Consider the following 25,312-nt stretch of genomic DNA (forward strand, 5'->3'; position numbering starts at 1 on the left):
GTTGACTGCCTCCGGGATGGCTTTTCTCAGCTTATCAGATTGGCTATTGCTGAGGTTGCCGCACCAGGGGCAGGGGTCTGCCTTTGCTGTCAACATTCATTTCACCAGAGCGGTCGGTGCCTCCTGGGTCGGAGGCATTGGGCTTCGGCCATGCATTTGGGCAAGGCGGCCACTGGTCTTCCTTGCACGCCTTACCGAGTTCTGCAGGGGGCTTACTCGGGCTTCGGCGGATGCTGCCTTGGCCCGCCTGGGTGTGCGGGCGGCGGTTCCTGGATGCATTCGGGTGCTTCGCCTTGGTGCTGTGGTCCCTCCCCTTTTGGACTGCTTTTGAACGTCCCAAGGTCTTCTGTGTCCCCCAAGGAAACTGGGCGAGAAAACGAGATTTTTGTATAACTTACCAGTAAAATCTTTCTCGCTCTTTCCTTGGGGGACACAGCACCCACCCATTCATTTGTTTTTCTCTACACGGTTTCCGAGTTTGTGTTACCCGTTGGGTAGTTGGCTTGTTGGTTCCACTTTTGGGCTTTGCCTTTTTTCACTACTTGGACACGCAACTGGCAGCCTCTCTCTCCAGGCTGAGGGTATAGCTGTGGAGGAGGGGCTTAACAGCTTTCACTTAGTGTCACGCCTCCTATGGAGATGAGCTATACCCAAGGTCTTCTGTGTCCCCCAAGGAAAGAGCGAGAAAGAGATTTTACTGGTAAGTTATACAAAAATCTCGTTTTTTTTTTCTAAGAATGCAACGCAAAAAGCATTTGTAGTGAACTTCAGACTTTTAAAAAGGGTCCTAATAAATATATATATTATTATTATTTTTTTTTTGACATCCAGCACCCCCTTATGATTGAGAAGGCTCTGGTGATTGCAGTAGCTCGCCAAGAACAGCGCCATCCATTCTATAGTGGCTATGCTTTGTATCGCAGCTTACTTCACTTCAGGCCATGTGATCGGTGCCTTCTCAAACAGCTGACCCCACCGATCAGATACCGATGACCTATCCAGATGATAGATCATCAGCTCAGAAGTCTTGGAAAAGCCACTTTTAATTGCAACCCCCATATGAGGCACCTATAGAAACTCACCTGCTCCCCACCACTCCATTCCAGTTCCCCAACTTTCATCTTCTCGATGGGTGGGGGCACGTGCTCTGCTGCAGCCAGTCACTGGCCTCAGCGGTGACCTGTTCCCATAGGGACACGTCACTGTTGGGGACCCCCCTCATTTCAGGCAATTACATACTGGAACTGGAAAACCGCGGAGGGGAGCAGGATGAAATTTAAAAGGGTTTGAAAAAATTGCAAGACCCATTTAAAGTAACGTCTGGGTGCATGAAAATACAAAAATGCAGCAAAAAATCCTTAATCTGTGCAGCCAGCCTTACAGGTATTTCAAGACGTTCCCTTTTTGCCAGCTGCTGATGATGCTGGGGGTTAGCGCAGCCAGACAGGGACATCGCATGTCCGCCAGTGTGAGCAGCTCTCTGGAAGCCCTATGCTCTAAAGGTGGCACCTGTTCTAGATATTGATGAATGGCCCTTAGGATAGGTCAGTGTCACATTTGGTAAGGGTCTGACACCCTGCACCCCGGCTAATCAGCTGTTGTCAGCAGGTGCCAGAATCAGGCCACCACTACACTGGTTTCGGCTCCGTCCTCTGGGTTCATTTCCGACGGTTGCTGAGAATAGCCGATCGGTGGCAGTGCAGGGTGTCAGGCCCTTACCAATCAGCTGTTGTCAGCAGGTGCCAGAAATAAACACAAAGGACTGTGCCAGAAGCAGGCGGCCGGCCACTACACAGTGGTTTCAGCTCCGTCCTCTGGGTTTATTTCTGGTGGCTGCTGATAGTAGCTGATCGGTGGGGGTGTCGGGTCTTGGACCCCCAAGGTTACGATATTGACAACCTATCCTGAGCAAAGGTCATAGGTAAGAGGTGAACACCTTTTAAGGCTATATTCGCAAGCCAGGTTTTCACATATTCCACACCAACATCCCCGGACCAGCCACTTGTATTGGAGGTGTTATACAGTTGTGTACCTGGGATCTCTTGCAGCCAGAATGTCACAGCTTAACTTTGGTGCACAGAATTGACCATTAACTGCTCCTTGTGTCTAACAGGGCTCTAACGCCAAGCCCGTGGTGTCTTTCATTGCTGGCCTGACCGCCCCTCCTGGCAGGAGGATGGGACACGCTGGAGCCATCATTGCCGGTGGGAAAGGTGGAGCCAAAGAGAAGATTGCAGCATTGCAGAGAGCCGGTGTGGTCGTCAGTATGTCTCCTGCCCAACTGGGAAGCACCATGCACAAGGTAAAAACGTCAGATTCCCCCATCTGATTTGCTCAGCATTGATTGTTAGACCGGTGAATGCCCCGTTCTTCATCGTCGCCAGCTCTTCCGGCTGCCGTACAGGACTCTGTTTCTGTCTTATTTTTACCGTCGGGAGCCGTCAGCTCTCAGCCGTGCCGCACCTCCCCTCTTTTATACCCTTATCAGAGAAAACCGTCATTCAGCACGAGCCAAGCGTAATTATGTTGAGTTAAAATTGCATTTGGCACAGTAGCAAGCAAAAAGGGGGGGATGGGGGGGGCTCTTTATATTACAGCACAGCTGTCAGGAAATGGCGCACTAGTCACGCTGCTTGGGAAACATTCATCCTGCGAAGTTGGAGGTATTTCAAAGCTGGAAACGGTGTCGGTTTTTCTTTTTAATAACGTGTAATTGTCATATTCATCCGGAGTGTGTTCTCTAGGTGATCGTCTGGCTTGCTGCACAATTTTTCTGCAGATTTGTTTTTCTCTTCTCTGAAAATAGCAAATTACCACGTAGTTCGTGTACTACGAGAAAGCTGCACGACTATAGAGATGTCTATAGGAGGCCTCACCACCGCTAATATGGATAGATGGGGTAGGTCATAAGCGGGGGATCTAGCTACTCTAGAGAGCACCTGCAGCATTGAGCCCAGCATAGCCTGTGGGGACCATTGGATAGAAAGTTTTTCTATGTTAAACACCGTGGGGATCATTTACAAACAGATATGCCACTTTTTGGCCGGCGCCTCTACATAAATGTGGTGCGTTCCACCACTAGCTGAAGGGGTATTAAGACCGGCGTCTAAAGCACAAGTCTTAATAAATGACTCCCCATGTTCAACATGACGGCGCCCAATTACAACACGGATGGTGAGTACTTTCTCCATGGTCCAAATGTGTACCTCAGGGGGGTGGCAGGGGAGCTGCGCTTGTGCCATTTACTCCGGGTATAGATTTACAGCGGACATTATGCTGCAGTAGAAATCCCATTTGTTTAACTCCTTAGCGTCTGTGATCGATAGTGACTGCAGCACCTAGAGGCCCCATTTGCAAAGGCTAATGGGCTGCCATGGCTTTATGCCTACAGGTAGATTACTTGTCCGTAGTCTACAAAACGTTTTACTACAGACTTTACATATTTTCTGTAGCTGCAGTCGTAATGAATTTACACAAGGGGTTGTCAGTTACGAAGTAGTTGGCGCTATCGCCAAGCGTTACAGATGAGCCAACGTATGACTTGGATTCGTTCATAAACTGGCCTGCTTGTGCAGTGAGGGAATGGCCAACTGGTGCAAAGACTCCCTTCCTCCCTGTCGATTGATGGGTCCAGACATCTTGCTTAGCCCTGTCAATCTTGTGCATGCAGGTGTACCCAGATATGAGCGGCGCATGTTCACTCTGCATCTGCGCAGCTCTGGTAGCGGCAGCAGAGCCTCTGCGCCTCAGCAGCTATTCGGAAAAAAATGCGCAGGCGTGAGATTGACAGAGCTGTGCAAAATGTCTGGCTCTGACAATCAAGGGGAAAAAACAGTCTCTTGAACAGTCAGGCCGTCCTCTCCCTGCTCGAGGCAGCTGCTTCTGGTATTAATTTGCTCATCTTTTCCTAGAAGCTGATTTTCAAGTGTGCAGGGTGTTAGACCCCCTGCCGATCAGCTACTGATTGCAGTTCATTGAAGTTTCATTAAAGGGGTAGGCAAAGTGATTCTAATAAAAACAACGTCAAGGAAAATAATGAAAAAATATGGCTCTTGGAATGAATTAATGCATGTTCTCTTGGCAGCTGAATTGGTATTGGTCCCATGTTCATATGTGCCTGCATTGCTGAGGAACATAATGTTTTATTATATGCAAATGAGCCTCTAGGAGCAACGTGGGTGTGGCCATTACACCTAGAGGCTCTTCTCTCTGCAATTGCTGCGCCCTGTGCACTTTGATCGGCAGGGCCAGGCGGTGAAAACGTCATCATGCCTGGCCCTGTCAAAGTGCAGAGGGCGAGGCAGTTGCAGAGAGAGCAGAGCCTCCATGTGTAACGGCAACGCCCCTGTTGGAACAGAGGTGCAGATCCACGTATGCGGACAGCACATTCCGGCTCCATTGAAAATGAATGGGTCCGCACCTGTTCCGCAAAATTGCGGAACGGATGCGGACCCATTTTGCACACGTGTGAATGGACCCTAACTGCACATGACCATATACATAACATGGATTGTTGTGCATGTTATCAATCTCCTTTCCCCCCATGAAATAAAAAACAAAACAAAAAAAAAAAAACATAATCCTACTTTCACCGCATAAATAAAAATTGGTATCACTGCATCCGTAATGACTTGTACTAGAACATTGGTGAGGTTATTGATATAACCTGGACAGTGGGCACTGTAATGAGAAACAAAATAAAAAAACTGATTTCTTTAAGATCCGGCAGAGGATCTCCATTCCGGAATCAAACTGATCCGTTTTGATTTTGCACATCAGGATGAAATCCGTCGCAAAAAAAAAGACATTGAAAGTCAATGGGTGCTGGATCCGTTTTTTTCCCATCTTTATTGCCGGACACAACACCGCAGCTTGCAGCAGTTTTGTGTCCGGTCACCAAACGGAATGTTGCCAGAAGGAAGACATCCTGATGCATCCTGAACGGATCTCTTACCAATCAGAATGCATGAGGACTAAACAGGAATTTTTATTTTATTTTTTTCAGTATTGAGATCCTCTGCCTGATCTCAATACCGGAAAACAACCATGTAAATGTGAAAGTAGCCTAACCATGAAACGGAATAAAAAATAATCAAAAAGTCATACATACCCCAATGAACGCATCAGCTTCTAAGAAAAACAAGCCCTCACACCGCTACTTTAACCAAAAAATTAAAAAGCAATAACTCCGAAAAAATGCGAAACTAAAGTTAGAAATAGTATTTCCCCCACATAAAATAAAGCCTCATACAAATAATTAAGTTATGGTTGCTGAAATGCAGAGAGATCGAAGATGAAATTTAGAGACTTTCAGGCCTAGTCGTTGACTGGTTAAACCATGGGATTGTGCCTTCTGTCCCGATCCATTAAACCCAGTATCCTGACACAAGGGTGAGCAGAGCCCAAATGTGAATGTCCCCTTACGTTGTGTTGCTGTGTGTGGAGAAGGTTCCTCTATGTATGATGACAGGGGTAAGGGCCTGCAGTCCTGAGTGATTCTTAAGGCGTTTTTCACTTGATGGCAGCAGCGTATAGCTCATTGCCGGTGACGGCAGCTTGAGAACCAGTTTGCAAGGGTTTTCTTCTGGAGCACTAATTTAAGCAAGGTGTGATTTACCGAGGTTATAGGTGGCAGATCTGCAGCTACATGCAAATACCCAAGTGCCCCCACTGAGTGCTGCACGTGTCCTTCACCTTGCCATATACAGGTCCTTCTCAAAAAATTAGCATATTGTGATAAAGTTCATTATTTTCTGTAATGTACTGATAAACATTAGACTTTCATATATTTTAGATTCATTACACACCAACTGAAGTAGTTCAAGCCTTTTATTGTTTTAATATTGATGATTTTGGCACACAGCTCATGAAAACCCAAATTTCCTATCTCAAAAAATTAGCATATTTCATCCGACCAATAAAAGAAAAGTGTTTTTAATACAAAAAAAGTCAATCTTCAAATAATTATGTTCAGTTATGCACTCAATACTTGGTCGGGAATCCTTTTGCAGAAATGACGGCTTCAATGCGGCATGGCATGGAGGCAATCAGCCTGTGGCACTGCTGAGGTGTTATGGAGGCCCAGGATGCTTCGATAGTGGCCTTAGGCTCATCCAGAGTGTTGGGTCTTGCGTCTCTCAACTTTCTCTTCCCAATATCCCACAGATTCTCTATGGGGTTCAGGTCAGGAGAGTTGGCAGGCCAATTGAGCACAGTAATACCATGGTCAGTAAACCATTTACCAGTGGTTTTGGCACTGTGAGCAGGTGCCAGGTCGTGCTGAAAAATGAAATCTTCATCTCCATAAAGCTTTTCAGCAGATGGAAGCATGAAGTGCTCCAAAATCTCCTGATAGCTAGCTGCATTGACCCTGCCCTTGATAAAACACAGTGGACCAACACCAGCAGCTGACATGGCACCCCAGACCATCAATGACTGTGGGTACTTGACACTGGACTTCAGGCATTTTGGCATTTCCCTCTCCCCAGTCTTTCTCCAGACTCTGGCACCTTGATTTCCGAATGACATGCAACAGTCCAGTGCTGCTTCTCTGTAGCCCAGGTCAGGCGCTTCTGCCGCTGTTTCTGGTTCAAAAGTGGCTTGACCTGGGGAATGCGGCACCTGTAGCCCATTTCCTGCACACGCCTGTACACGGTGGCTCTGGATGTTTCTACTCCAGACTCAGTCCACTGCTTCCGCAGGTACCCCAAGGTCTGGAATCGGTCCTTCTCCACAATCTTCCTCAGGGTACGGTCACCTCTTCTCGTTGTGCAGCGTTTTCTGCCACACTTTTTCCTTCCCACAGACTTCCCACTGAGGTGCCTTGATACAGCACTCTGGGAACAGCCTATTCGTTCAGAAATTTCTTTCTGTGTCTTACCCTCTTGCTTGAGGGTGTCAATGATGGCCTTCTGGACAGCAGTCAGGTCGGCAGTCTTGCCCATGATTGCGGTTTTGAGTAATGAACCAGGCTGGGAGTTTTTAAAAGCCTCAGGAATCTTTTGCAGGTGTTTTAGAGTTAATTAGTTGATTCAGATGATTAGGTTAATAGCTCGTTTAGAGAACCTTTTCATGATATGCTAATTTTTTAAGATAGGAATTTTGGGTTTTCATGAGCTGTATGCCAAAATCATCAATATTAAAACAATAAAAGGCTTGAACTACTTCAGTTGGTGTGTAATGAATCTAAAATATATGAAAGTCTAATGTTTATCAGTACATTACAGAAAATAATGAACTTTATCACAATATGCTAATTTTTTGAGAAGGACCTGTATTAGGAGCGTCCCAGAAAGCTTTGACCACACTACATAAAAAATGACCAGGTGCTAATCTGAAGGCGGTGTTTGCCTGAAGCTCGGTTCCATGTCACTAACATACGTTATTGATCTCCTCCCCACAGGAATTCGAGAAGAGGAAACTGCTGTAAATGTGGAAGGGGAGACGGCAATATCCGCACACTATCACGTCCACATTGTTTCTTTTCGTCCAGATCTTCTCTTTCGACGTCGATGTCTTCGCACAGCCACCTATAAAGCCATAACTGTTATTTTAGCCCTAACATCTTGAGGATCTCTGTGTGGATCTGTTCATTAGACTGTACAGCCTCCCTGAATAAATATTTCCATTTATTTTGGATCCTAAAATGTGTCTTTTAATTGAAACTGTCATAATTGGTAAAATGAGGCTATTGGGGTCATGTAAAGTACCAGAGCCATTTATTTTGTCACTCAAGTTCTCAAGGGGCTGCATGTCAGTGAGCTGAGAAAAAGGAGACTGCTCCATCAAATCAATTCTATCTTTCTTCATTTTAAAAACAAAGATGTACAGCCGGCACGTTTCGGACAGTTACATTCTGTCCTTTCTTGTGGCACAATAGAAGTGAAAGATCATGCTCTACATCAGGCATCTCAAACTGCGGCCCTGCTGTAGGCTGATACCTGTAGGCTGTCCGGGCATGCTGGGAGTTGTAGTTTTGCAACAGCTGGAGGGCCGCAGTTTGAGATCCCTGCTACATAAAAGGTTACAAAAACCCCACCCCCTTCTCCCTCTTAGTTGTCTCCTGCACATGAAAATTAACCCTCTTCACACCAAGCTTTATGATGGACAGATATGTATCACTAGTCAAACAAAAAAAACAACTAATGTTTTAGTAGAAATATATAGTGTCTGAATATAAATTAAAACCTTTGGGGGGAACATGTGTCCAGCTCCAAAATCCAGTGGAATTCCCTCATAAGGACTTTGAGTCTAATCTAACCTTGCACTCGAAAAGAAGAGAAATCACCCTTACGATGATCTTTTAAAGTCATGAAACAGCCAAAATTTTTACAAGTTTTACATCTTTTACCACAACAACATCTTTGTATGTAGCCATGATAATCCATCACTGCTGGGGACTGCCTCGTCTGAATGAAACAGGTTTGCTCAACTCCGGTCCTCAGGACCCACCTACCAGTCAGGATTTGAGAATATCCCACAGAATGAATACCTGTGGTAAGTCCTGATGCACTGACACTAATTATATCACCTGCTCAATACTAAGGAAATCCTGAAAACATGACAGGAAAGTGGGATCACCATGCTTTTATTCCAGGGTTTCTCAACTCCGGTCCTCGGGACTCCCCTACCAACCCGTGGTAGCTCTTAGCCACACATTTAACTCTTGGTCTTCCACCTATAACAGGAAGATACTTCCTAATTACTTTGATTCTATCATTATGCTGTAAACTGTATGTGGTACTGAATGTTACACCCTGGGTAGATCTCCATTCTTTTGTTATATGGGCACTCATTACAAGTCTTAGGGCCTACACCATTGCTGCTCCTATGTATTTATGTATGCATGTATGTTTTACGATAACCTCTCACTCTGTAGTATAAACTCCCTAACTGGTAAATTCTTGACTACATGTACCAGGTGGCAGCTGGATGCATGCAGTAGAGAATTTCTTATTTCTATATAGTGATCTGGATATTTGTGTCAACATTACCTGTTAAATGATATCCAAGAAAGGGATGATCCTCTCTTGAACCTGATGTGTAAATTTTAAATTATTATAAGTGTCACTAAGCTATACAGCAGAAATTGTCAGAAGGGGGTGTCATTCTTCCATCACTTCCTGCTCTACTGCTATTGGCTAAAGCTGCTCCTCAGACTTCCTGCTTTACCGCTGTTGGCTAAAGCTGCTCCTCAGACTTCCTGCTCTACCGCTGTTGGCTAAAGCTGCTCCTCAGACTTCCTGCTCTACCACTGTTGGCTAAAGCTGCTCCTCAGACTTCCTGCTCTACTTACCCACAGCATTCATTTTGCACATAACTGTTTACGGCTCCCGAAGGAAGTTGAATGGTTTAGTACATAGGAAGACATACAGCCTCTATGCACTGTTGTGCTGGATCTGTGCATGCAGCTCTGCCATGTGCATTAGCCCTCAATACTGTGCCCTCTCTGCTCCACGTTGGCTGATTCTTTTTGCAAAAGAGCAAAGAATTCCCTTAACCCCTTAGGGACCCATGACGTACCGGTACGGCATGGATCCCGAGTCCTTAAGGACCCATGACGTACCGGTACGTCATGGGTTGTTCCGATCACCGCTGCCTGGCGGGCGGTGATCGGAACGAGGTGCCTGCTCAAATCATTGAGCAGGCACCTCGGCTAAATGCCCGGGGGGGGGGGGGGGTCCCAATTCAGACCTGCGGCTTTTTATTGTGCGGCGGTGCCATCGGGTCCCCATGGGGCTGTGGGGGGACCCGATGGCATGGAAGGCAGAGCGATGCATCTGCGCTGCCTTCCGGTGAAGAGCCTGTGAGATCCAGCCCCCTGGATCTCGCAGGCCCCGGAAGCTGTATGAGTAATACACACAGTATTACTCATATAGCCAATGCATTCCAATACAGAAGTATTGGAATGCATTGTAAAGGAATATACCCCCAAAAGTTCAAGTCCCAAAGTGGGACACAAAATAAACTGAAAAAAAGAAAGTTTCCCCCCCCCCCCCCCCCAAAAAAAAAAATTAAAAGTAAAAATAAACAAAAACTTCATTTTCCGCAAATAAAGTTAAACAAAAACTGGTAAAAAAATAGGGGGGTAAAAAAGTAAACATATTAGGTATCGCCGCGTCCGTATCGACAGTATCTATAAACATATCACATGACCTAACCCCTCAGATGAACACCATAAAAACTGCTAAATAAACAATTTTTTGGTCACCTTGCATCACAAAAAGTACAACAGCAAGCGATCAAAAAGGAGTTTGCCCAGCAAAATAGTACCAATCTAACCGTCACCTCATCCTGCAAAAAATGAGCCCCTACCTGAGACAATTGCCCAAAAAATAAAAATAAACTATGGCTCAGAATATGGAGACACTAAAACATCATTTTTTGTTTTAAAAAAGCTGTTATTGTGTAAAACTTGCCAAATATGTGTACTTTTTATTTATGTATCGCCCGGCTCTATAAAAATATGACCTGACCTAACCCCTCAGATGAACACCGTAAAAAATAAATACTGTGCTAAATAATTTCTTTGTCACTTTACATCACAAAAAGTGTAATAGCAAGCGATTAAAAAGCCACACTCACCCCAAAATAGTGCCAATAAAACCGTCATCTCATCCCATGAAAATCATACCCTACCCAAGGTAATCGCCCAAAAACAAAATTATGGCTCTGACTATGGAAACACTAAAACATGATTTTATATATTTTTTTTGCTTCAAAAATGAAATCATTGTGTAAAACTTACATAAATAAAAATAAGTATACATATTAGGTATCGCCGCATCCGTGACAACCTGGTCTATAAAAATATCACATGATCTAACCTGTCAGATGAATGTTGTAAATAACAAAAAAATAAAAACTGTGCCAAAACAGCTATTTGTTGTTACCTTTCCTCACAAAAAGTGTAATATAGAGTAACCAAAAATCATATGTACCCTAAATTAGTACCAACAATACCGCCACCCTATCTGGTAGATTCAAAAATGGGGTAAATTTTTTTGAGTTTCTACTCTAGGGGTGCATCAGGGGGGCTTCAAATGGGACATGGTGTCAAAAAAAAACTGTCCAGCTTTGTTACTGGGAAAAATGGATTAAAATGGAAAATTTGCCCAAAAATTGAAATTTCATTTCCATTGGCCCAAAACGCTTGTGGAACACCTAAAGGGTTAACGACGTTTGTAAAATCTGTTTTGAATTCCTTGAGGGGTGTAGTTTCTTAGATGGGGTCACTTTTATGGAGTTTCTACTCTAGGGGTGCATCAGGGGGGCTTCAAATGGGACATGTAAAAAAAAAAAACAGTCCAGCAAAATCTGCCTTCCAAAAACCGTATGGCATTCCTTTCCTTCTGCGCCCTGCCGTGTGCCCGTACAGCTGTTTACGACCACATATGGGGTGTTTCTGTAAACTACAGAATCATGGCCATAAATATTGAGTTTGATTTGGCTGTTAACCCTTGCTTTGTAACTGGAAAAATTATTAAAAATGGAAAATCTGCCAAAAGTGACATTTTGATATTGTATCTCTATTTTCCATTAATTCTTGTGAAACACCTAAAGGGTTAACAAAGTTTGTAAAATCAGTTTTGATTACCTTGAGGTGTGTAGTTTATAGAATCGGGTCATTTTTGGGTGGTTTCTATTATATAAGCCTCGCAAAGTGACTTCAGACCTGAACTGGTCCCTAAAAATTGGGTTTTTGAAAATTTCTGAAAAATTTCAAGATTTGCTTCTAAACTTCTAAGCCTTGTAACATCCCCAAAAAATAAAATTACATTCCCCATATGTCTACTTCATTTTGGGAATGATAAGTAATAACTATTTTTGGAGGTATTACTATGTATTATAGAAGTAGAGAAATTGAAACTTGGAAATGTGCAAATTTTTCCAAATTTTGGGTAAATTTGGTATTTTTTTTAATGCAAAACCAATTTATTTTTTTGACTCAATATTAGCAGTGTCATGAAGTACAATATGTGACGAAAAAGCAATCTCAGAACGGCCTGGGTACGTAAAAGTGTTTAAAGTTATTAGCATTTAAAGTGACACTGGTCAGATTTGCAAAAAATGGCCAAGGCCTTAAGGTGAAATAGGGCTGAGTCCTTAAGGGGTTAAAGCCTCATGCACACGTCATTGAAACACGGACCGTGAGATACCGGCCTGGATTCCTGCTGAGTGCAGGAGTGCGTGGCGTCATTGGTTGCTACAGTACAGCAGCGGTGGCACGAAGCGTATGGCGTCATAGCACCTAATGGCGCAGTGAGCTCCTGCACTCAGCAGGAAGCCAGGCCGATATCTCACGGTCCGTTTTCAACAGACATGTGCATGAGGCTTAATGCAGATATTTTTCTGCTCCCCTTATCAGTTTTCACTGCAGAGTTAATGCAGTGGGTGGGTGAGCAGAGTATGTGGTGCAGATTCCAAGCTGAGCATCTTTTGTAGCTTATTTTATTTTTTTATTTTATGGAGCGATAAAAATTGTATGTCTATTTAGATAAACCCAGAACATAGGTTAGGTTTTCAAAAATCACCATTGACCTGAAAAAACGCAACCACAAAAAGAGCCTGTTGGTCCCTTAGATTTCATGTAGTGTTTGGAGCTGGTGTTTTTACCTCCCAAGAAAAAAACATTGGTAAAACTTGGCCCGTTTTGTAATTTTATGGCTGCAGAAATTATGGTTTTTACACAACAACCAGACCGATTATTACTTAGGTGAACGAGGCCTCATACTATGGATTCCTGTGAAACTGATGGCTTTTTTTTTTCTTTTTTTAAACCAATGTGTCTTTACTAAACATCTGTATGTGAATCCGTCAAACCACTCTCTCATCTTATTTAGGGATGAGCAAAGTCGATTCGCATAAAACGTTGTTTCAATGCTGTACGGAGAGAGCGCTCCATACAGTATTAGAATGTATTTGTTCCGATGAGCCGAAGTTATTTTGTGAAGTCTCGCAAGACTTCACGTAATAACTTTATAAATTGATTCCTACTGTAAATAAAAACATTTCCTGAACTCTGATTCGGTTCCAAGTGGTGCCTTGGAACCAAACCAGAGTTCGGGAAATGTTTTTTTTTACAGTAGAAATCAATTCATGAAGTTATTACACTCGCGAGACTTCGCAAAGTAATAACTTCAGCTCATCGGAGCCAATACGTTCTAATACTGTATGGAGCGCTCGCTCTGTACAGTATTGAAACTGTTTTATGCGAATCGACTTCAGATGTTTCATCCGAAGTCTATTCGCTCATCCCTAATCTTATTGATAGCAAGTTAAGTAGATGGGCCTTTCTGGCCTGGCTATTTTTGGAAGTCCTGTTGCAGTGAATGGACAGATTGCTGTGCATATGCAATGTGCTTTCCATTTACAGCAGAAACCCCTTTTTTGAGAAAAGAGCCAGTCCCCAGTGATGGCCAGTTTGCATTGTTCGCACGCGAACATATGCGGGCTGCCATATTTTTTTTCACAAGTCCGGCGTGCCTGTGCCTGTGCCTGTGCCTGTGCCTGTGCCTGTGCCGAGAACAGCCTTGCGGCACAGGTAAGGGCTTTACCTGTGCCTTGCCGGACTTGTGAAAAAAGATGGCAGCCCGCATATGTTCACGGGTGAACAATGCGAACTGACCATCACTGCCAGTCCCAGAGGTATTTCCTGTGTCTACCAGACATTTATGAGTGAAAACAAAAATAGAAAAAAAAAAATGTATCTTCTGGGGCACTGGTGCAATAAATTACAGTTTGTGTCGTCATTAAAACCGGACAAGCAGAGGGAGATGCGTTTTGGAGGCAGTCTGTCTACGACATTTTTGCTTGTCCGGTTTTAATTGTTTTTAATGACTTCTGACGGAACCCCATGTATTTTAAAAACTGCTGAAAAATATTTAATAAAGATCAATTAAAAAAAAAATTTTGGTCCAAAATAAGTAAAATGCAATCCTAAAAAAATTGCCCAGAAGGCGGCCATAGCCTGTTCAGCATAAAAAAATAAACTAATGAGTTTAGCATTGATTTTCAGTGATGATGCTGTGTCTCTGGAGTGGGGGATAATTACAGATAGGGTTCCGTTACTTGCGTGTCATTAAGGATTAGATTGATTAACCCCTTTTTCTGGTATCCACCGTACATGTACAGGGGGGAAAATAAGTATTTGTTACACTGGTGATTTTTGCAAGTTTTCCCACCTACAAAGAATGGAGAGGTCTATAAAAAAAAAATTATCGTAGGAACACTTCAACTCTGAGGCAGAATCCTAAAAAAAAAAGAAAAATCACGTATGATTTTAAAATAATTAATTTGCATTTTATTACATGAAATTAGTATTTGATCACCTACCAACCAGCAAGAATTCTGGCTCTCAGACCTGTTAGTTTTTCTTTAAGAAGCCCTCCTACTCTGCACTCATTACCTGTATTAATTGCACCTGTTTGAACGCGTTACCTGTATAAAAGACACCTGTCCACACACTCAGTCACACGCCAACCTCTCCACCATGGCCAAGACCAAATTGGGACAAAATTGTAGACCTGCACATGGCTTGGATGGGCTACAGGACAAAAGGCAAGCAGCTTGATGAGAAGGCACAATTATTAGAAAATGGAAGAAACACAAGAGGGCTGTCAAGCTTCCTTGGTCTGGGGCTCTATGCAAGATCTCGCCTCATGGGTTAGGGATCATTCTGAGAGAGGTCAGGAATTGGCCCAGAACTACATGGGAGGACCTGGTCAATGACCTGAAAAGTGTTAAAATATTGAGGCACTCAGTCCGAAAGTTTTGCAAATCAAAGGTATTTTTTATTTTTCTGCATTATCCATTTGCCCGTGGTATATTAAAGAATGACAGACTATTTCTGACCAGACGTTTCGGTTACGGTGGACCTTCTTCAGTGGTCATGTTATCTGGAGCAGTATCAAATACATATTTAAGGTTGTTTTTTTATATAGATGGCAGAACATGAAGTCACATAGATACTAATATAACATAATAAGACAATAAATAATCTACAAGCAATATTTGATAAAGTTATAGCAGCAGAGTGGATAGGAGTCCAGAGATTCGTAAAGACATATACGTAGAAGTATAAATTCATATATTCATAGATATCGAACATGATTATACGGGTATATACAAGGAGAAAAGGGGGAAGAGCATGATTCTATGGGGATTTAACATGAAACATGATTATATAGATTGTGGTTGTGTCGTCTATGTCTATTGCGCAAGATGCATCTCCTCAATGTCGGATATGGCAATGTTCGTGGAGATTTGCTTGTTCAAATTACGTATATCTAGCTCCAAGCCCATGGGTGCTTGTGAAATTTGCATAGACGATTGATCACATGCAAACAGTATTTATATTCAAAAGTGGAAAAGCATATTGAGGGGACGTCCCTGAGAAAGCGTACTGAATAAACAGGCTATAGATCCCATGGGGGATGTCATATACACATGTGGCCATTTACAGGTATAGCGTACTGAAGAAACAAGCTGTAGATCCCGTGAGGGATGCCCTATAAACATGCGGGTATTCACAGCTATAACGTACTGAAAAAACAGACGATAAATCCCATGTGGAATATCATGAATATGTGGATATTAACAGGCATAGAAATAAACATGACGGTACAGTGGCTGCATAGTAGGTCAATGCAGTTTGAAGAAGCGACTTCATAATTGCTACCTGTGTACTGGATAGGGGTTTGCCGCCTGGGCGCTGGATGCAGGAGTTAGTGATATAAGACGCTGTTTAAATAGCGTGCTTTCAGGATTCATGTTAAATCCCCATAGAATCATGCTCTTCCCCCTTTTCTCCTTGTATATACCCATATAATCATGTTCGATATCTATGAATATATATGAATATGTCTTTACGAATCTCTGGACTCCTATCCACTCTGCTGCTATAACTTTATCAAATATTGCTTGTAGATTATTTATTGTCTTATTATGTTATATTAGTATCTATGTGACTTCATGTTCTGCCATCTATATAAAAACCACCTTAAATATGTATTTGCTACTGTTCCAGATAACATGACCACTGATGAAGGTCCACCGTGACCGAAACGTCTGGCCATAAATAGTCTGTCATTCTTTAATATACCACGGGCAAATGGATGATGCAGAAAAATGAAAAAATAAAAAATACATTGTGCCTTAATATTTTATCACTTGGATACGGCCCAATAAGCCCTTGATCGGCACTGTTGATACGACTTGAACAGAGTGCGGTTCCTCATTTTTCTACAGAATGGCCTGAAAAGAGCTGGGACCACAGTTTCAAATATCACTTCGTAACACACTACGCCGTCATGGATTAAAATCCTGCAGGGCATGCAAGGTACCTCTGATCATGCCAGCACATGTCCAGGCCTGTTTGAAGTTCACCAATGACCATCTGGATGATCCAGAGGAGGTATGGGAGAAGGTCAGATGGGACCAAAATATGAAATGCTTTTCTGCAAAGGGGGCAGGCCGACTGCACCGTATTGAAGGGAGGATGGATGGGGCCATGGATCGCGAGATTTTGGCCAACAACCTCCTTCCCTCAGTAAGAGCATTAAAAGATGGGTCATGGCTGGGTCTTCCAGCATGACAATGACCTGAAACACACAGCCAGGGCAACTAAGGAGTGGCTCCATAAGAAGCATTTAAAGGTCCTCGAGTGGCCTAACCAGTCTCCAGACCTGAACCCAATCGAAAATCTTTGGAGGAAGCTGAAACTTAATGTAGGCCAGCGACAGCCCCGAAACCGAAGGACCTGGAGAAGATCTGTATGAAGGAGTGGGCCAAAATCCCTGCTGCAGTGTATGCAAACTTGGTCAAGAACTACAGGAAACGTCTGACCTCTGTAATTGCAAACAAAGGTTTCTGTAGCAAATATTAAGTTCAGTTTCTCTATTGTATCAAACACTTATTTCATGCAATAAAATGCTAATTATTAAAAAAAAAAACTATACAATGTGATTTTTCAGGATTACATTTATTTTTATTTTTTTAGATTCTGTCTCTCTCAGTTGAAGTGTACCTACGATAAAAATTACAGACCTCTCCATTCTTTGTAGGTGGGAAAACTTGCAAAATCGCCAGTGTATCAAATACTTATTTTCCCCACTGTACAAATGAGGTTGGGTCTCCAAACATGGCACCTGCCCGACAGTTGAGTAGATGCTATAGCTGGAGACTGCCTGCTGTTTTACAAATGTAGCAGATATCCACCGGCCGTATCAATGATCGGAGACAACACCAATCCCCACCCACTCTTACGTCCTATTTTTACTGCATTCTGCCAGGAGTCCAGTATGGCCTTCAAAGACTGAAGAGACCGTCCTGAGCAGGAACGTGATTTCTAAGTGAAATATCAAACTTTTTTTTCAGTTTATACATTACATATTTGAGATTTTAAAGAAAAATGCTGGCACGGATATTTTTTGAACAACCTAGTACAGTATTTTGAGAAAATAAGTATTTATTTTTTTTTTTATCAGCCCTCAAATCAGACTCTCATTAGACCTCAGATCAGACCCCCATTCCTCATTAGACCTCAGATCAGACCCCTATCAGACATAAAGTTACATACATGAACTTACCTCTCTCCTGTGTCGGACAGTGCCACCATTCTGCAGATCCAGTGATCCTTTCTGCACTCGCTGCTCCCTGGTCTTCTCCGGCCTCCTCTCTGCACTGTGACCTGACGTCGCACAACATCAGGTCATGGTCCATGCTGATGCTGTGCGCAATTAGGACATTACAGAGCGGCAAAGACCACAAAGTGCTTTATTCACACAGCCATGAGCAGTCTTGCATAATGCTCTGGGCCTACTACACATAACGCTTACGAGCCAGCGGCAGCCTCTTCTGGCGTCCTATTATCATGACCGACCCTTATATGCGTTAGTCATGTACACTAGCCATTTAAGGACACCTGCATTTACTATCTGCTACCAAGGGCCATACCTGCCCTATCCCAAAACAGGTAACTTGTTCTATTGCCTATATACTGTAATCTTATTCTTCTTGAACCAGTGTTTTGAGCTACATTATTTAACTGTATGGTTTATGCATGGCTTTATTCAATGCTGTGATTTGCCTATAGCTCCATTATTTTTCCTTATGAGCAATTGATCTATCAGTATATCCAATCCCATTGGCCCCAGTTCTCTCTACCTACAATATATGAATAGATTAATTTGATATATATGATCTACAACTAGACTAACCTACATTTTCTTCATCCATAATATGTTTTATATATTTTTTTCCCTACATGTTACCCATGGGTATTCTCACTCGTAGGATACGTTCTCCCCTTCAGTTGATATTTTTGACAGATTTATATTTGTGCTGATATAGACCTAGATTTATGTAGATATATTGTTTATATCGCACTTTATTCATTTTATTCATTTTTATACATATACTTACAGTGCTGCCCATAATTATTCATACGCCTGGCAAATTTTGACTTAAAGTTACTTTTATTCAACCAGCAAGTAATTTTTTTACGGGAAATGACATAGGTGTCTCCCAAAAGATAATAAGACGATGTACAAGAGGCATTATTGTGGAAAGAAAAACATTTCTCAGCTTTTATTTACATTTGAGCAAAAAATACAAAATGTTCCGCACTGTGGAAAATCTCAGAGGAGGTGGGCGGAAGCCAAAAGTGACACCTGTGCTGGCCAGGAGGATAGTTAGAGAGGTGAAAAAGAATCCAAGGATCACCACCAAGGCCATCCTGGTGAATCTGGGCTCTGCTGGTGGCAATGTCTCAAGGCAGACAATCCAACGGACACTGCACAATGCAGACCAAGGAGGACGCCACTTCTCCAGATAAGGCACACAAAAGCTCGCTTGGCCTTTGCAAAAGCTCATATGGACAAATAAGACGACTTCTGGTCTTCTGTGTTATGGTCAGATGAAACAAAAATTGAATTGTTTGGTCACAATGATGTTTCCTTCATTTGGCGTAAAAAAGGAGAAGCCTTCAACCCAAAGAACACCATCCCCACTGTCAAACATGGTGGTGGGAACCTAATGCTTTGGGGGTGTTTTTCAGCCAATGGACCAGGGAACCTAATCACAGTAAACGGCACCATGAAAAAAGAGCAATACATGAGGATTCTCAATGACAACATCAGGCAGTCTGCAGAGAAACTTGGCCTTGGGCACCAGTGGACATTTCAGCATGACAATGACCCAAAACACACAGCAAAAGTGGTGAAGAAATGGTTAGCAGACAACAACATTAATGTTTTGGAGTGGCCCAGCCAGAGTCCAGACTTGAATCCAATTGAGAATCTGTGGAGGGAGCTAAAGATCAGGGTGATGGCAAGAAGACCCTCCAACCTGAAAGATTTGGAGCTCATTGCTAAAGATGAATGGGCAAAAATACCTGTGGAGACATGCAAAAAGCTGGTCTGCAATTATAGGAAGCGTTTGATTGCTGTAATAGCCAATAAAGGCTTTTCTATTGATTATTGAGAAGGGTATGAATAATTTTGGACTGGACACTTTTTGCTCAAATGTAAATAAAAGCTGAGAAATGTTTTTTTTCCCCCCACAATAATGCCTCTTGAACATCGTCTTATCTTTTGGGAGACACCTATGTCATTTCCCGTCAAAAAATGACTTGCTGGTTGAATAAAAGTAACTAAGTCAAAATTTGCCAGGGGTATGAATAATTATGGGCAGCACTGTATATGTCACAGTGTATATATCTTCTCTAGGACCTGATGACGGTCCATGTAGGACCAAAAGCCTGGTCGTTATACGTTAGTACAGTATTACTGTACTTAATTTCCTTATACAGGATTGCCAATAAAGAGCATCTTCACCAATCAAGCTATTCTTGAGTGCTGTGGTTTTTATCCAGACACTAATGTATAAAACAAGGATGACTGGGATGTGGGAACGTAGTCAGTTTCTCACTTAGGAATAATATTGCCACAGAACATCAGAGAAGCTACTGTACATAAACTACAGATATCTTCTGGAGGAGTGTTTCCTTTGGATGCTTAAAGGCTATGGACACCTTTTTGGGGCATTTTTTTATGGTTGCATTTTACTCTTTTTGGGCTAAAAATAATTTTTTCAATAGATTTTTATAAAAAATTTGTAGCAGTTTTTGGGACACGTGGTAAAAATCTGTCTATTTACATACTGTTCCTCCTGAGTTCTGTCTGCTGACTGCTCCTATCTCTGATCTCCTGACCTAATTTAAGCCATATTACTATCAGTTTGATAAGGCTTCATGTGAGCTGTCAGCTGAAGGAACAGTCTGCAAATAGACTGTTTTTAACCCCATGTATCACAAAAAACTGCTGAAATCTTTTAATAAAGACCAACAGAAAAAAAAAATTTTGTCCAAAATGAGTAAAATGCAATCATAAAAAATTGCCCCCAAGTTGTCCATAGCCTGTAATGTAATTAAATTAGGATCAAATGCAGCTATAAAAAATAAACTAATGCGTTTAGCACTGATCAACGGTGCTGCTACTGTGTCTCTGGAGTGGGGAATAATTGCAGACAGGGTTCCACTTCTTATGTGTCATGAAGGACCAGATTGATTAACCCTTTTCCGATATCCACCGTTCATGTACAAATGAGGTTGGGTCTTTAAACATGGCAAATGCTCGGGAGTGGAGCATTTGCTATAGCTGAAGACTGCCTGCTGTTTTACATAGCAGATATCCACTGACAGTGTCAGTTATTGGAGACAACACCAATCACAATCAACACCAACCATAACCTGTGGTCAGTTGCGACCATGTTATATGAGCTGTTATTTAGGCAAAGCGAGCTCCCTCTGCAATGAAGAACCTAAAAAAAGGGGGTCAGTCAGCACATACCAAACCACAGGAGCGCATTGCTATAGCAGGGAACAACATAGAGAGACAAAAAACATGCAATGCGACATTTGACTGCAATATAGAGTACAAAATTGCATAATAATAACAAGTGCTACACTATAAGTGCGAGATACTTGGCAAATCGTTTTGTACAAAACTATCCGAGCCCGTCTGCCAAGCGTCAAGGCGATCTCTGTTAGACGGGTTCCTACGCTAAATTCTTACTGTTAGGTGCCATAACAGCTACCATACACTTCAGGGAGTGTAGGTTCCACATTCCTACATTGAATCCTACCTGTTAGGTGCCAAGATGGCTACCATACACCAGGGAGTGCAGGTTACACAGCAGGCCCACTCCACAACACCACCGGCGCCAAACGGCTACCAAGGACTGCAGTGGGAGTCCACAAACTATCCCACTCCTGGTGCAATGGCTTCAGTGAATGAAGGGGAGCAGGCCAGACTATGTACTAACACTAATTAAAATCAGCCTGTGAGGCAGACAGGGTGGTCTGCAATGAGACAATGGGAGCCATTTGATTCCTATGGAAGCCTGGAGCCTTGTGAAGGCTCCCATATCAGCCATTGTAAAGTTCCTATTAATCCCTGACTCGGGCAGGGCTCAATATGAACGCAGTGATTTTGCTGTAGACCACATTAGTAAACTATTGCAGTCTCCTGCACAAGTGATCCAATGATCATATGTTCAAGTCCCAATGGTGGGGGGCTGAAAATAAAGTTAAAACAGGTCTGGACCCAAGAACCAAGAAACCACCCGACCTGTTGACATAAGGCAAGTATGACTTAAGACAACCAAGGCTATGGGCATCATGTAATCTACTGGGAGAGATAGGAAATGGTGCGCTTGAAAAAAGTAGAAGGTCATTGATGAGTGTTTAGTTGGAAGAATGTGGGTTGATTGGTGAAAAGAAATTGGTTTCCAGAATACCCCTTTAAAGCATGACAAAACTATAAATTTGATACCATTGTAATTGTACTGACCCGCAGAATAAAGGTAACATAAATTTTACTGCACACCATTAAGTCAGCACAATTCATAAGATTCAAGGTCTGACAGAAACACACAACATTATAAATCATCATAGTGCCATGTGGTCCTGTGAAAGGAGTAGTGTCCATATCGTGAAATCGCACTCCCACATGGAGACTGTTTAACGCAATGGACACGCTCGTCTGACTGCTTTTTAAGGGGTCAAAAGGTATATGCCAGAAATGTCCAATAGTTTCCACCTGCTATCTCAAGAACTGGGCCCAAAGTGACTGAAGAGCATGCGTGGCCACCCTCCATTCACCATAGCAATGAATGAAGGGAACACAGGGCATGCATGGTGTTCTTTAGGTTCACAGTGGGACACATTTTTTGGTATAGGAGCAAGTCTGAGAGGTGGAACCCCAACCTATTGGACGTTAATGACGCATCCTTGCGATATGGCATCAATGTCCCAGATCTGTAATTCAAGCTAGTTCCTTCCTTTTCTAAATACACTTTGAAGGTCTAAGACCCAACAGAGACGAGTCAGATGCAGGACTTCTAAAAGAGCAACCAGTGTTATTAGCAGAATTTTTCCTTCTTCATGGCCAGCACTTTGCAGCAGGATTTACGACGCGCTATCATGAGGGATTAGACCGATGTATAATATAAGACATACATCACCTGTGTGAGTTATAGGACCAGATCAGATCCCGCCGTCAGCTAAGTAGATATGCTAATGTGTTTGCAGCAACGTATCTCATTCAAGTCAGCACAATCTGCAGCTGCCAGGGCTGTAGGGACCGTCTGCCACTTGGAATATCTTGAACTTATTAGCAGATCTTACAAAGCTGCAGCTGCATGTAATATTCTTATTAAGTGGCTAGACCCTAGTTACCTAATATGAGGAATTGTACGGGGAAAAAAATATCGTAAAATGTCAAGAAGCGTCTGATCGTTAAGCTGCTTTAATGATTCCAAATGTTTTTTGACAATAAAACAGCAGACGTAAGTATATTCACAAAGCCCCGGAGACACGACTTAAATATGAGGCAATGCAGAAGACGCATCCAGGTAACTGCAGCTAATCCCTTTGTCATGTCCGCATAGTAATATTCTACCTCATGGAAGCGGCGGTGATGGGGATGAAATTCCGCATTGAAATCTTATTCATGGCACGTTCTTGTTTATACGTACACGATCGGGTGACTGCTGGTTCATCTTGGACTATAATGTAATTCTCCCCCCCCAAAAAAAAAAAAAATCTCATTTCACTATATAAAATTTGTCATAAAACAGTCTGAGGTACAGGGACAAAGGCTATAGAAATAATCTTTTGTGGAGGGTGTCCTACTCTATATCTTCTTCCTGAGAAAGGAAAGAGGGACAGCGATGAATGGATGCTTCAAAGCCACACATATAATAATATATAGTGCCATGTAGTCCTACAGTGCTGTGCAGTACTCGGGTAAGTGGTACACAGTGTCCAGATCCATGATGCACACTATATATGGTCCAGGATGCTATACTTTGCTTAGATAGTGTGTTTTGTCCAAAATAGCTGCTATACTTTGCCCACCTACAGCTACGTTGTGCCTACAAAAGGTATCCATATGAAGCCACAAGGTCACCATATTGTGCTAAGAAGTACTCAGATAGTGCCTAATTTTGCCCAGATAAATACTGAATCCACTGACCCAGAAGAAAAAATGCCACTTGGGTGAGGAGACAGACCAGCAAACCAGAATAACCTGGATTTTATGGTGTCCTCTGTGTGGACAGTTGTGTTTAGCACTGCTGTTCGGGGGTAATCCATTGGCAGTAGACATGAAGGTTTTATCAGCCGGCCCTTATTGGATATCTGTGGTTGGCATTGGAGAGACTTTTGTCACTGGTCTATTTTCATGGCATTATTGGCCCTTTTATGCTATGGTGCCCTCAAGTAGAGTAACGGCACCTCCTGCTCTTCAGTAGATTTCATTAGGTGACAGCTAAAGATTTCCATATTTTCCAATTCCCTACAAGCCATGATTTATTTAATAGACTGCTATGAAGAAGTATAACTTAAATGGGTTGTGGCAAGTTTTTAATGTATCCCATATCCAAGGGATAGGAGATAACTAGCTGGTCACTGGGGCTCCGACCTCTGGTACACCCACCAATCATGAGAATGGGAGTCCTGTTCCCCCCTTTTGATGGAGTAGCAGGTTGTGTATGCGCGCTGCTGTTCCATTCAATCTCTTTGGGCGTGACGGAGATCATTCTGGTGATAGGCGGGGTTCCTAGCGTTCGGGGTTCCTAGCAAAATGTATAACAGTCACCCCCTCCCCTAAACTTTACACATTATTTATAGTGCAGATACAGCAATTGTTAACTTTCCACTTAATGCGTTAAATACACAGTTGCAACAAACTTTTAAGGGGTATTCTGGCTTCACAAAATCGGTAACCTAGTCTTAGATTGGTGGGGGTCCAACTGTCGGCACTCTTAGCAACGAGTTGTTTGAAGTGGTCACCAAACCTGTGCAAGCATTTCAGCCTCTTCAGTGTTTACCTGCAATGGATGCAAATGTACTAATATCACCTGTAAACTATATTCAATCTTTGGTAATTAGTAAAGACATTTATAGAGTCCTCCTAGCTGACACTTGTAGGTTGTCTGGCATTGACGTGACTTTTGTGGGGCATCTGTGTCTGGCGCACTCATATAAGCACACAATGCATTCGGGAAGACCCTTTTACTTTTTTCACATTTTGTTATGTTGCAGCTTTGTGCTAAAATAAATTTTAAAAAATCTAATGTTTCTCCATCATTCTGCACTCAGTACGCCAAAATGGGAAAGTGAAAACAATGTTCAAAATCTTTGATAATTTATTGAAAAGGAAAAACTAAAATCTTGCATTGATAAGTATTCAAACCCTTTACTCAGGACTTAGTTGAAGCACCTTGTCAGCAATTACAGCCTCCAGTCTTGGGTAGGATGCCACAAGGTTTGCACATATGGATTTGGGGAATTTCTGCCATTCAAGTCAGGGCTCTGTCTGGGCCACTCAAGGACATTCACAGAGTTGTCCCTAAGCCACTCCTATGTTGTCTTGGCTGGGTGCTTCGGGTCACTATATAGTTGGAAGGTGAAGGTCCAGAGCACTCTGGATCAGGTTTTTAAGTAAGAATATCTCTGTACTTTTCTGCATTCAGCTTTTCATCAACTCTGACCAATCTCCCCGTCCCAGTTGCTCAAAAACAACCCCACAGCATGATCCTGCCACCACCATGCTTCACTGTAGGGATGGTAATGGGCAGTGCCTGGTTTCCCCCAGACATGATGATTAGAATTAAGGCCAAAAAGTTTATTCTCGTTTTCACCAGACCAGATAATCTTTTTTTCTCACAATCTGAGAGATCTTTAGGTGTGTATTTTTGGAAACTTTCATGTGTCTTTTACTGAGGATGTATTTTTTCTGCCCACTCT

The 25,312-nt window shown here is 42.6% G+C and overlaps 1 protein-coding gene across 1 annotated transcript in view; it reads left to right on the plus strand.

Moving 5' to 3' along the window:
- SUCLG1 (succinate-CoA ligase GDP/ADP-forming subunit alpha) overlaps positions 1-7,646 on the plus strand; it is a 59,492-nt gene extending 51,846 nt beyond the window's left edge. The window contains exons 8-9 of the mRNA XM_044298059.1: positions 2,114-2,302; positions 7,403-7,646. Of these exons, the coding sequence (XP_044153994.1) occupies positions 2,114-2,302; positions 7,403-7,429 (216 nt within the window). The 3' untranslated portion in view covers positions 7,430-7,646. The remainder of the gene's footprint in view (positions 1-2,113; positions 2,303-7,402) is intronic.
- Positions 7,647-25,312: the final 17,666 nt, after the last annotated feature.

This window comes from Bufo gargarizans, chromosome 1 (genome assembly GCF_014858855.1).
Source record: "Bufo gargarizans isolate SCDJY-AF-19 chromosome 1, ASM1485885v1, whole genome shotgun sequence".
In the NCBI taxonomy this organism is placed as follows: Eukaryota; Metazoa; Chordata; class Amphibia; order Anura; family Bufonidae; genus Bufo; species Bufo gargarizans.